The 13,652-nt window shown below is 39.2% G+C and overlaps 1 protein-coding gene across 5 annotated transcripts in view; it reads left to right on the forward strand.

Annotated features, from left to right (window-relative positions):
• MYLK3 (myosin light chain kinase 3) overlaps nucleotides 1-13,652 on the forward strand; it is a 47,527-nt gene that overhangs the window by 744 nt on the left and 33,131 nt on the right. For 4 of the 5 annotated variants that reach the window (XM_075433535.1, XM_075433539.1, XM_075433538.1 and 1 more), the window contains exon 1: nucleotides 9,926-10,044. The exons of the other annotated variant lie outside the window; for it this stretch is intronic. In XM_075433535.1, the coding sequence (XP_075289650.1) occupies nucleotides 10,036-10,044 (9 nt within the window). In that variant the 5' untranslated portion in view covers nucleotides 9,926-10,035. Of the gene's footprint in view, nucleotides 1-9,925; nucleotides 10,045-13,652 lie in introns of those variants that run through there. 5 annotated transcript variants of the gene reach the window in all.

Below are 13,652 nucleotides of genomic sequence, written 5' to 3' on the forward strand. Positions count from 1 at the left end.
TGACCCACAGAGGTCCCTTCCAACCCCTAATATTCTGTGATTCTGTAGACAGCACACTTCAGCATCTTCCAAAAGCCCTGGTAACTCTGTGGCTGTGGTATGCTAAGACATAGATTTCTTGGAACACATTCAGTGACTGAACTGGAAAGCATCTGCACTGTATGAAATAGGCGTCAACATGATGGCATCACAAGAGCTCTTTCTTTGTGTGTTAGAGATGATCAATGGATGAAACACTGTGGCAAACCATTGTGGATTATAATTGTAAAACGTATTGGATCTTGGTCTACGAAAGTAAAATAAAGCCAGGGACAGCTAAACGATGAGAGAGTAAAATGCTATGTACTGCAGCTTTGACTTACTTGGAAGCTGCGTAATTTCCAAGAAGCAAGAATAAATATGTAACACTTCAGGAAGCTGCTTATGCATAATTTTTTTTTGTGACTCTCTAGTTCCAATATAAGAGCTTAGGCCCTGTCTCTGAATGTTTTACGGTTCAGTCTACCTTAACTGATTTCACTGCATTTTGTAACATGAGACCTCACACAGAAAAATAATCTTCTTTCAGAAAAAGTGAATTAGGCTGCGGTTTTTTTAATTAGCTTGAAAGAAGACCAAGTATATCACCACTACAAAAATACCGCTCCACCTCTATACCGCCTCTACATGTTGACTTATCTGACTAGATAAGCTTGATGTTGTGAATAGAATAGTTTAGGATTGTACTGGAGAACTGCCTGTTTACAAGCCACCATCTACATCTTTCTGCCACTTCTTTTCCCTTTTTTTCTGAAGAACTATGTTTCCAGTGTTTACATCTCTGTGTAATAGTGTGTCAGACCATCAAGCAAGTTCACGGTACAAATTCTGGCTTGAGATTTCTCTGCGTTTACTCTAGTCTGCTACTAGATGGCAGGCTTATTCTGAAGAGAGTAACTGTTCAAGCATTCTTACTGTTGATACTAGGAAGAGCATAGTATTCACTTTTCAGTAAAAGCACATTGAAAGATTATTTTTCTGTAGAACATCACTCGCTCATAGCTAACTTAGGAGCTTAAAATACTGCTAATGAGTATTACTCGCTATCTGCACTGGAAGTAGATGACTTAATCAGTTGCTTGGGATGTTAGCTCTTGAGCTGTGAAAATTGGTAGCAATAAATAATTTAAGACCAAAGAACTCTGAACTTTCAGTTGGCAATTTAATAAAAAATGGTTTAAGGGAACTCTTCCTCGCCTCCCCTGGAACTCCCATATATGTAAGTTTTCTTTGGTCCAATTTTACAAACATCTCTAATTTTCCTGTCATATTCACTATAATACTGTTATGATCGATTAAAAAAATTTGAAAATGAGGCAATTGTTGGGGAATACTTTGGAGATTATCATCACCCTGTGGCTGGGCAGCAGGACTTATGGAGAGGGAGACTAGAACTGAGATACTTGCTTCAGATATCAGGTCCTAAACAAGGTCTTTGGGTTGGTTTCACACAGTGCTTTTTATTTTTTTCTGAGTTTTTCCAGTTTTGTTTTAGTGAGACAGTGATTCATGTAGGCTACTAGCAGCACTGTGTTTTCCTTGTATCTTGGACTGTACTATCAAGGAGCTTAGTATCTTGTTGCATAACAGGACATGATGCTTGACTTCTTTAAGACACTGATAACCTTTAAGGTATTGATAACTCATGATTAAACAGTGTAACCAGAAAGCAGTCTTAAACCACTGTTTAGTTTAAGCCTTTCTGAGTTGCTGTTCTCCAGAACACGATCCCTCTGCATGCATGAAGATGTGCAGGTACTGCTGGTGTCCTATTTTATATGTCTAGGTGCATTTATGCAAGTGTTTTTCTTTGGATTAGGAGTAGGTGTGGTAGTCTCTACTTCCAGTGCTTATGTTTGTGTCATAGAATAGTCTTGGGTAGCAGGAAGTAGATTCCTTTTACAAACAACTGACCTTGAAGATGTCCTTCACCTGTTAGTGGGTGCTTGCTCTGCAGGACCAGGTCTGCCTGTAGCAGATGGTGGGCTCTCAGGCCCAATGGTTTTACTCTGCAGATCTCCTCTTGTGCCTTGCTTCTTGCTTATTATGAAAATATAGCAAAGCAAATGTTAACAAGTTTCACCAGTGCTTTCAGGTGAGTTGTTCTCCTTCAAGGTATTAAAGATGTCATCAGTGTTTTGTAGTAGACTTCCTACTGTTTTATTTCACTGTGGGTTCTGATGAATATCCTCTAGCGAATCAAACTGCAGCATTTCAAGATGTTGCTTTCCCCAGTTGTTTGCCTACCCTTTTGGGAGGTTGCCACTTCAGTAGCAGTGATGGTGGGACAGCTTTAATAAATAGAGTGGTTTTTTTCTCCCCTTTAGGCTGTCACTTTCGAAACCCACTAGCAGTTACAGAAAGTCTGGCTGCCCCGAAGTTATATCTGATTAAGCAGTTTTTCCTGTTGAGATGAAGATGATCAGTTTTGCTGCCTTATGGTTGATCAAACACTACAGAAATACACTGCATGATTTCAGTAGAGATTGTGATTTCGTAATGAACTGAAAGTAAATTCATGTACTAGAGTGGGATTTTTTCAGCTCTTACTTTAAAAAGGGCTGCTTGTAGCTGCTAGCTGTTGAATGGGATGTGCAATCTAAGTAAAAAGCAAGAAATTGATTAGGCAGAAGGCAGTGCAAATGGATAAATCTGTGTGTTTCTTTTTTTTTTCTTCAGAAGAAAACCTAAACCTGCTTTTACTGAAGTTGTTTAATTTCAAGCTCAAAACGTGATTCTCATGAATCATTTGGTGTCATCATGCAGCACATTCCCCAGGAAAGTCAGATACCCGTCCCTCATCTTCCCCCCACAAGCTACTTTTCTTGGTGCTGCTTAGCTTTGTACATAGAACCTGAACTCCGTCTTATAAAAGTCAAGTTTACTGCCTTTTGTTCCTAGTATGCATTTTTTCTCTCAAGCATAATTAAGTCTTTAATTTTGTCATAAGGCTTAAGAAATAAATACGATTTTTAATCTTGGACAGTGTTGGAGACCATAAAATGCTGTTAAGAGCTGTGAGCGTTCCAGATACCAGGATTACAAATGTTAGTAGTGTGGCACTTTTCCAAGTGTCGATGGTTTTTGTTTTGTCTTGGAATAAACAGCTTTTGAATATTTTATTGAAAATACCTTGCTAATAAAGAAAAATCTTCAGACTGAGATCTGAGTTGCTTTATTTGGAGAAGTCTTGGAGCAGAATACGTGTTTGTACATGCACATGTGGGCATGCATAAGGATGAGATACGTGGTTGGAGTCTGCTGTGTGTGTGGTCTGGGCCCCAGGTCCTGATCCTCAACAGCAGCAAAGCAGCATTTCATCTAAGGTCACTGAACTGGCTGAGCGATACGGGAACCGGGAGTTCTGGGTTTCAGTAAGATTGATACTGAGTCCTAACACTGGTTTTACTGGCACTGCGTGGTAGTCTGTAATGTATTTGAAAGTAATGTTTATTGATGGAGTTTACTACTTTGGCAAATAAAATAATTCTGAAGTAATAAAGGATGTTTTTGTTTAAGTAAAGGAATAGTTTATTAACAGCATAGCTCATGAATCTTTAGATCTGGTGTTGTCATAACATGCAGAAGATGTGCGCTAGGTATGAAATCTATCTTATGAAACCACATAGTGTCCTGAAGACAGTACAGGTTTTGTCTTGAACACAAGACGGAAGCCAGAGAAAAGGCAGGAGTGTAAGAAACTCTTGAAAAGAACAGCTCTTACTTAACATGAGACTGTCAGCTGGAGGACTCTATTGAAATTGTGAAATCTTGATGTGTAACCTCAAATGAATGAAGTTAGAAATGCAAGGCTCAATTTTTTTTTTTTTTAATTGACTAAGGAACCTGTGTTACTGTAGAATGAGGGTTAAGGCGTAATTGCTTTTTACTTCAGCTTTCTGAAACAGTGGAGGATAATGATTACTTCCAATCATCTTGCAAAAGTAACAGATCTTTCTGTTCTTTAAGACAGGGCAATTCCAAAGAATGAAAAACAGTACAGTAAGTTGAGATACTTAAGACATTTATCGAGTCTTGGCCAAGTACTGATTCAGAGCCTGATCCTGTAGTTTTACCTCTTAATTCTGCTGAAAAACAAGTTAAATTTAAAACTTCAAATAAATAAAAATTCTACAAGTAGAATTCCCTACCAAACTGAGCAGATAAATCTATCCTAAGATTTGAAGATAAGTATTGGAATTTACTTGTAGGATTTTTTTTACTGTGACAGGTCTTGACATCCAATGAAAGGTTTTCAAGAAGGTACTCTTAAAACAAGCTGTTTAACTGAATGGTTAAAATGATGGAATGTAATTTTAACACTTAAAGGAATGTTTTGTAAATAGTACCTCAAAGCAGTGAATAATGGGCTCAATGGGAATTGAGAAAGAAACCTAACTTAGGTAAATACTAATAGCTGCATTCTGAAGACTATCCTACCTGTCCTGGTAGGGAAGAAGTTTCCCACAGCGTGTAGGATTAATATTGAGTCTAGTCACTTCGCAATGTATTTTTCTTTCATTGTTGCTCACGCCTGTTTTAGAAAGATTTGAGAGTCTCATCCAAAATATTTAGCTTGCATTTCTTGACACTGACCAAATTATGAATTTGGCAACTTGTGTGATGTTGCTTACAACATCCAGAGTGCTATCTACTGGCACAGAGTTACTTAGCAACAGTGAAGCTCACGTTTATGTACAGCTCATGCGTATGCATCTAAATGTAGTCCTGGGGAGGAAAAAAGGTTAAAGGAGTACAGAGTTTGGAAGAGGAAACAGATACTTTAACAATTTGTACTGTTCAGCGATTTTGATTTTTGAGACTGATGGTAACAGTACATAGGAAAATGTCTTTTAAAATGTTGTGTCTTTTAAAATCTTTATTAGATTATTAATGTATTAGAAGAACTTGAAAATAGTGAACAGAACCCTACTCCTACCAACTACAGAAAGATCAAAAATAAAAATACAGCAAATGGAGAAGAGCAGAGGACATGTTCTATTTTGAATGCCTGCATTACAAATGCATTCCTGGGAAACAAGGATATTGATTATTTGAACATGGGGAACCTGAGAAAGTCACAAAAATGATACATAGATGTTTTGTGAGACTAACAGGTGGGTTGAGATTATATTGGATTAATTATTATTGTTGTTTCCTGCTTGTCAATTTACTACTGCTTCTTTACTGATCAAACAAAGGGTTTTTTGACAGCTTGCACTCTTCTTGACTGTGGTGACACTCAAAAGCACAATGACTTCAAAGACCACTGGCAGACTGTTACTGTATGATGAATATATTAATCTCAGTTTCTCATATTTCAGGCGTGCAGGTCTCTTTATTAGCCAGTGTTATAGTTGCAGTGGAGCTTCCTTGCGTACTAAAGGGAGGAAGGTAATTGGGGCTCACTCCAGACACAAGGAGGAGGCAGCGACCAGAATGATCCAGCTAGGAGTGGTGAGGGTAGAAAAAAGAAAAGCTAGACTGAGCTAGAGAATGGAGAAGGGCATAACGATGAGAATTAAAGGTGAGTGTGTTCAGGCTGTTAGGAGAGAGACATGGAGACCTTCTGTAGGATATCGTGGTGGAGAAAGCAATGCCTGTGTTTCAGATTTCTGGAGATGACAGGAGGAGCAGGGCAATTTGGAGAACAAGGGAGAGGTGACTGGAGAGGTGCTGCATTTGTAGGAGCAGTAAGGATACTGCTCCTCAAGCTGTTCTCGGAGTTGAGCAGTTCCTTTTTACCTAAAAATTGGGTGGTTTGAGAAACAAATTCTCTGGGGGCTATATTCTTTTTTTCTGTGTTGTTTGGGCTTCCCCGTCTGTAGCCTTGATTGTGAGTTGACTGGGCTTTTCTTGTGGGGAAACTGGTGCAGACATGATGTGGGAGATGAACAAGATCCCACCACCACCACTGGGAGTGGGATGGAGAGTGTTTTAATCCTTGTTTTTCAGAGTTGATTCAAAAAGAGGAAACATTTTATAAAGAAGGTTTTTGAGGAGTAGAATGAACCTAATTAGTGGATGCTGATGTAAAGAAAAAAACAAAAAAGTCAGCAATCCAGACTGTCAGAGTTAAAATACATCTAAAATATTTGCTTCTGAATTTCAAACTCAAAAATAAAGGATCCTGTGAATCTGATTTCCACATACATGTTCATTGGACATAAAATTTTGATGCTGCATGTGTACTTTATGGGGTTTACTGACAGAAATGATGTCGTCTCTAGTTGAGGGACCATTGAAATGAGAGGTAATTACCAACTACGCTTTATGGCTGTCTCAGAGTGGGCAAGAGTGTAAGAGTGAGAGAGTATTGTGTCAATTGAGTTAATTATTTTTAAAAAATACAGAATAGTGCTTGTGAAAAGTAGGAGCTTGATAAAATCTGTCATCGAACACAAATGATATTCTACTCATCCTATATTACTTCTGGGAAACATGCTTGATCTGCACTTCTCATTATTGTGGGTTTTTTTTGAAGGTAGATGGAGGAATGATGTGAAATTCTTTTTGGTTTCAGGTTTTTGCGAAATGTTACTTCTTAACATTAAAAACTAATGGGCTGTTAAACAGTAAATCTGCGTTACAACAATGCGTTGCAAAGGAGAATATGGTAAAACTAGAAGAATTCATCTTGCTTTTCCCTTTCGCTTTTTTTCTTCCCCCTTTTTGCTTTTTGTTTACTCCCTCACTAGTGGAGAGTAGAAGGGTGAAGGCGCTGTCTGCTTCAGCATCTCAGACTTGTTGTTTGCTGCCTGCAGGGTTGACCTCTGTAACAAGGCTCTGTGCTATACAGAAGTAAAAGATGACTACCCCTAAATCGTCCCCCGTCCTTACAGAGAAGGCTTGAATCTGTTCTCCTTTGGACCTTTTTTATGACCGTCAAAGCTAGGTTTGCTATGTAATGTGGTATCCTGTGAATGCAAACGCATTCACCCATGCTTGCCAGGACACAAAGTAGGTACTGAGTCACTTTGTCTCTTTGAATTTGTTTTTATGGTGAGAATAGCTATTTTCAAAGTGTTCACTAGGTAAGTTGCCTGCCTTGGGTTTATTCAGCTGCAGACTTTATACTCACCCGCTTTGGCAGCTGTAACAAAAGCGAAAGAATGGAAGAATGAAAATCTGCTGACGTTTGTGCTTTGCAGGCAGTATCTGTTGCTGTGCAAAGCTTTGTGGCCTGATGAAGTTAAAGCAGGGCTTTAGATACTGTTCTTTTAAACAAAAGCAGCCTGCCTGAAGCTGTCTCTGCTAGTGTTTTCTGTTTGAAACAATGGAAGTGAATACTGAAGGTTTAAATATGGAAGGGTCCTTGTGTAAATGGCATTTAAAATATAAAATTAATATTAATGAGGTGGGGAGGCTTTCAGACCTGGCCTTTAGTACTAATCCATTGTGAGTGGAGCAGCTCTAGAAATGTGTTGATACTGGCACAGAGACAACCAGGAACTGACTGGTCTTAGAAAATGCCTCATCAGTCAAAGTCTTCACAGACTCCTGAATACTTGTCCTGATCAGATGCAGAAGGGGACTTGAACATTTCTGGTGTCAATACTCTGCCTGCTGATTCTGCGTGCGTTTCCCTGGGAACACTCCTGTATGCTGGCATTCAGTTCTAGCTTGTTGCATGGATGGAAGCGTAATGAAAGGGTAAGTTATTGACAGAACTTGGAAATCCATTTTTGGAAGAGAGCTGTGAACCTTCAATTAGATGTTTTGGGCATGGTCATGGTGAGTTAAACTGGGTGGCATCAGTGTTGGTAGCTCTGATTATTAATGATAAAAAGGCTCTAAAATAGTTAAGTAATTCAGTAACTGAAGCATGTGTGAAAGAAATGTGCCAAGAGACTAAAGTTTCTCCTTATTTATTTTCGGGAAGGAAGATACTCTCTATTAACTGCCATGTCGACAGTTTCAGCTAAGGAATATTGTTTAGATTATAAATTGCCTGAAAATGGGATGTGTGTGTGGAGCAGTCTGCCTCCTCCTGATTCACAGAGGCTGATGCTGGGAGATGAGAGGTCCCCTCAAAAATGCTGAGCCCCTTCATTTTACTCTGTAGTTTGTGCAGGATTTGACATATCTGTCAGCAGCTGGCTGGGCAAGCTAGTAATAATTCATAGCCTCTTAACATTACCTTTTTCCTTTTCTTGGTCTTCGCTCCAAGTGTACTGATCTAGCTGTCAAACACCTCTCTTGGTCTGAAGGAGGAGTTTTTGTCTCAAGTATAGCAGAGTCAAAGAGTTGCTCTAAAAGCTAAAATACTACCCTTGATCTTGATTTCGTTTGTTGGGTGTTACTTGCATTATGTTTGGAAAAGCTTTGCATTTATTCTATGAGTAAACAATGTCTCGTGACATCTACAAAGTCTATGGAATACCTATACTTAAAGTGAGCACTGTCCTCGTCTCTAGCTCTAGTATTTTAGGGCAAGGCGCCAAACTCTGTTTTTTGTGTCCATCGCCACAATGTTTTCTACCCACAGCAATATATCTAACTTTGTGAAAAGTGGACTACTTTCTTGCTGTGGTTTGGATGTTAGATAGTTGCTACTGTTCTGTTGCTTTTAATACTCTTCTGAAAACAGATTCCAGAATCGGCATCAGAAGATCTGAAATGAAAGTGAGGGAGAGAAAGGCTCCAAATTTGCTTTTTCTGCATTTTAGCTTCTGAAAAAAATAAAGACAGTGAAGCACATCATAATTATATTCTTAGTATTAATTAATGAAAATACTGCAGGAAGGTGTTGTGTTACACTACAGTTCTCTATTTAGATCTGCTAATGGAAGGTTGCAGGCTGAGCATTGCTTGTTCCGGACTGCTTGCCAAATTTCCTAAAGGATTCTCTTTGTCATGCAAGCTTTCGCCTGTGGAATGGCGCTTGCATGCTGTACATGCCACTGCTGCCACATTAAGTAATAGCATCTCTTTATTAAATCTGGAGTAACAACATGATTATTTGTGCTATTGGAATAAGTCACAAATGTATTAAAAATAGTGTTTTTTTCCTCACGCTGAGTCTCGGGGTCACCTGACTCATCTGCTAAGCACTGCACCTTTTGAACAGCTGTTGTTTTCTTAAGATCTGGAATAGGGATCACTAATTCATATGATCAGTTACATGTTAATAAAAAACCTTAAGGCTGTGTTCAAGAGCTTGATGCTCATGTGGATAGTCTCCTCTCCCACTGAGAGTGGCCAGGCCGCGTTCCTGGTGGAAGTGCCAGGAATACTGCTTGAGGCGCTGCCACAAAGCCCTCAACGGTTGGACCCAATCCAGGCAAACGGGCTCAGAAGCAGTCTTGCTGCTTACTGCTCAGAAGACACCGGTTTTCCTGTACCACTATATGGAGCTAGCTGATGTGTCTTAAAATTTTTGGGACAGTTTTGACCTAGGATTTATGGGTTGGCTTTGCCTTTTAAAAGGAGGAATAATAATAACAGATTCTAAAGCTGTTAAAATCCTGTGAGCTAGGAAGAGTTTAACTCAGTTTTACAGGTGGAAAAGCCAAGGCACAGAGTCAGAAATTTGCAGGACTCTGACAGTTGAGACAGACCTCACATTTCTGGAGGTCAAAGTCCAGTATCTCAGCCAGCCTCAGGCTGCCTATGTCCCTTTACCAGGGTGTTAGGCTACTAACCTCGTGGTGGAACTATCTCACCTCTGAGCTGTGCTCAATTCCTCCTGTACCCCTGGCCTTTTCACTTGTTCATTGAACGGCCTGAAAAACATTCCCTGCCAGGCAGTAAAAAATACTTGCAGCACAGCAAGCATGGCCATCTCCTCCCTGCCTTTTGCCCTGTGAGAGTTCCTCATTCACCTTAATTCACAGCTTTTTGTCTATACTGACATTGGTTTTATTTTGGTTTTTTAACAGCATATTGGTTATCTTACTGTACAAACCTCAGTGGAAACGAAGCATTTGTTTTTGCTGTGAGAGGGGTAGTCAGATCTATACCCACACTTCTGGACCTGACATCTCTTAGATCGTAATGATAAAGGTACAGTATCTTGTCTCCGTTGGTTGCTTGATTATTTTAGGGGAAAGTGCATGTGCACTCATCCTGTGGGAAAACACAGTTATTTTGATTTAAGCAGTGAAGACATGGCCCATGCTAAGCCCACATATTGCTGCCTGAGGAGACTGTCCATCTGTGCAGAGGCTGTGGGTCCATAGTGAGTGGTTGTCATTTTTTATACCCGTGCCTTTTGTGATTCAGGTTGGTGTTAGATCACCCGTAGCTAGTAGTCAACAGAGCTAATTTTACTGCACTTTGTTGGCAGCGTGGAAGAAGAAGGCACAGCACAGGTGAAAATTGAAACTAGATTTTTTTTTTTCTCTACTTCTCCAGAATTTACTTTCCTTTTTAGGTCATCCATCATCTTGGTATCTGTTGTCTTTGTATATTTGTACTCCACTGAAATAATCTTATGGGTGAGAACGCAATTTAAAAAAGAAATGTGTTTTACACAGGGCAAAATAAAAGGGAATTAATTACTTGACAGCCAGATGTGTGAGGAGGGACGTAATTTGGGTGCAGTATGGCTGCTTATTAATCTAACTGTGTGGGTAGAAAAAAATTGAAAAGGTTCTAAATCTAGGGGTTCACAAATATGTCTTGGTGGACTTTATGGCTACATACGCTTCTGTCAGTACTTTTGTTTGACTGCAAGGGATTTTACAGACTGAAGTGAGTTGCTTTCTGTGTGTAGACTGTATAAACAGTGCTTGAAGGCATAAATAGATATGTGAATTCTGATGGAGGATGAATATTAGTCACTTTTTGTCCATTCTTTTGTTTGCCCTATATTATATATTCCTATATTATCGCTTAAGAAGCTGGAAATAAAAGAAATGTTCACATGCATAATAATCATGTTGTTATGTTAAAGGAAATATCCTGCAGCAGTAATCAGTGTCACTGAAAGAAGAACAGCAGTCAGATAAATGACAGTCTTGTCACTGCTTGGCTGAAGCCAACATGCTGTCCTTAAGTTACAGCAAAAGCAAGGTTAAATTGGGCAAAAATAAACTAAGGAACAGGGAGATGCGAAGAAGGGACTCTAGTGACTCACGAGATTTGGCTGTCATCTTCTGTTGTTTCCCTGCCTTAGAGTAGCTGTTATCAGCAATGCAGGAAGTGCACTGCTGGGATAAGTAGACCCTTGTACTGCTGATAAGCAAGTGACATACTTGAAATGCCTGGTACAGTGTTAGATAAGATGAAATGCCTAGTGTATCTCACAAGCAGAATTCCAGCAAGATCCAGGGAGGCTGAGCAGCTTTATGCAGTGAAAGGCTTCAGGCTACCTGGGTGACCACTATACAAGCCAAACAACATGGGAACTTTATATGAGGAATCTTCCTTGCACAGATCCCTTCGCTTGAGCGTGGGAGGATTTTGTGTCTCTGATTACATGAAGAGATTTACGGTAAGGAACTCCTTAGTGTTTTATTGCGAGCCTGGTCTCAAAGTAAAAACTTTCTAGATGGCGCAGTGTTGGTTTCCATGCTTTTGGCAAAGTGCTGGATGTGTTTGGCGTTCTTGGGCAGGTTGTGCAGCCTGTTGGCTTGCAGAGAACCTGCCGATGTCAAGGAGGTGTTTCTGAAACGATGAGTGCAGGCTTTGCCTTTGTAAATAAATTTATTTTTCATGAGAGCCTTGGCACATTAAAACTTTTATTCTAAGTGGTGCATTTATAGTATAGGATACCAGACTGCCACTCAAAATACATGTCAGTTGATGGTTACAGCTTTTTGCTTCAGTTGTCGTATGTCTGAGAGTTTTAAGACAATGAGTCTGTCAGGCAGGCTCACCTGAAGTGATTTAATGAGGAGCCGAATTCTGCATTGATCAGTGGTAAAAGCAGTGCAATCAACTTCAGCGCAAGGCGCTCAATTCCTCAAATGTGTGCTCTGTGGCAGTACTTCAAAGTTGTGAGCTCAGAACCCCACTGTACGAGGGCCTGAGGAAACAAAGTGGAAGAGATCTTGTCTGTGAAAGCTTAACCACCGATTGACAGACCGCAAACTCTGCCAGAGGAGAGAGGCATAGAGACGTCACTGGTGGAAGAGAGAACAGGAATCTGCTTTTCTACCATTATAAGCTATTCATCAAAGCACACTGTGTTTTAATGCTATCTGTGGAGTTCAGTTTTGGTTGCTACAGTGGTAGAAGTCTATTTCTGTTTTCTTCAATTGGTTTGCATTTATCTACTTTTTGAGGTGCTGAAAAGACCATTACCATAAGCAACCTTATATGTACATGTCATTCTTTATAATACATTTCAAATAATTAAAAAAAAACGTCAGTAGGCGTTGCATTTTAAGTGAGAATGGATCCGATTGTTGTGGGGTTTTTTTATGGCTGTTTTCTTTCACAATTTTGAAGAAAGGATTTTCTCTTCTATTTTGCTCAATGTTAGTTCTAATGGACTTTCTTAAAGTGTTTATATTTGTAATCATCTAGTTCTTTAAAGAGCCACTGGACAAAATGAACTAAATCAACAATGATAAACCAAATTCTGTCCCAGTTGAAGAAAACAGCAAAATTTCTACTAATTTCAACAAGTGAGATCTTGTTTCAAAGCCTCAAATTAATGTAATGTAATACCATATAGTGGATTTAATATAGCCAATGGTACAATAAGATTTTCTGGATATCATTTATTGCATAAGAAACAGCAAAGCTCAGAAGACTAGATGTGTTTCATACCCTTCTGGCCACATGATTTATTGTCTGTTTATGGCAACATAGCAGAAAAATTTTTGGTCTATTAATTTAATTGAATATACTACTCAACTGTTCTTCATGCTGAAAAGATAATGATGTATTTAAATCATTGATGTTCAACTTTTTGTTATAGAAAGATATTAAACAGCCTGAAATACGTGCAATTTTCTTTTGCTTGCTGCTAGAGGAATGCAAATGAAAGATATTTCAGGAAAGACTACAGAAGGTGGCTTTAGAACCATGAAAGCAACTGATCAGGGTTTTTTGGACTAGTCGTGTCTTGAGGAAAAAAGTGAATAGTACAGTTCTGTCTACATGGCGTTCTGTGGCTTGGCTCTGTGCAGAGCAGAGTTAGTATTTTGCAAGAATATGAAGACTATAATGAGAAAGAGATTATCTTGTTTTTCTGTAATTGATTTGTTGTGTGACCAATTATTTCATATTCTTTGCTTCAGTTTCCCTTCTGTAAAACTAGTGATAATGATACTTCGCTTCTGAAAACATGTTAAGGTCCACAGGTAAAAGCTATCTAGGATTTAGTTTCATTTATTGGTTTTCCTAATCCTCAGTGAGCTGAGAATCAAAACCAACTTTGTTTTGGATGTCTTGCATTGGGTTACATCATTCTGGCCAGCTTGCTGAATTCATCATGTTTATTGCTTGGAAAATCATTCTTTGTTTTATTTACAAAGCTAGCACTCAGATTCATTTCTGGAGGATACAGCCAGCAGGGAAGCATGTAAGGATAAATATTGTCTTGGACCATGTGTGCAGTTCTTACTAAAGCTGATGAGAACTGCTCTAATCTGTAAGCTTAGTATTTATCCCAGTGAGAGCTCTGTTCTCCCATGTAGAATGGCAGCCTGTAAGTTGGG

The sequence above is a fragment of the Opisthocomus hoazin genome, chromosome 12 (assembly GCF_030867145.1).
Source record: "Opisthocomus hoazin isolate bOpiHoa1 chromosome 12, bOpiHoa1.hap1, whole genome shotgun sequence".
Taxonomy (NCBI): domain Eukaryota; kingdom Metazoa; phylum Chordata; class Aves; order Opisthocomiformes; family Opisthocomidae; genus Opisthocomus; species Opisthocomus hoazin.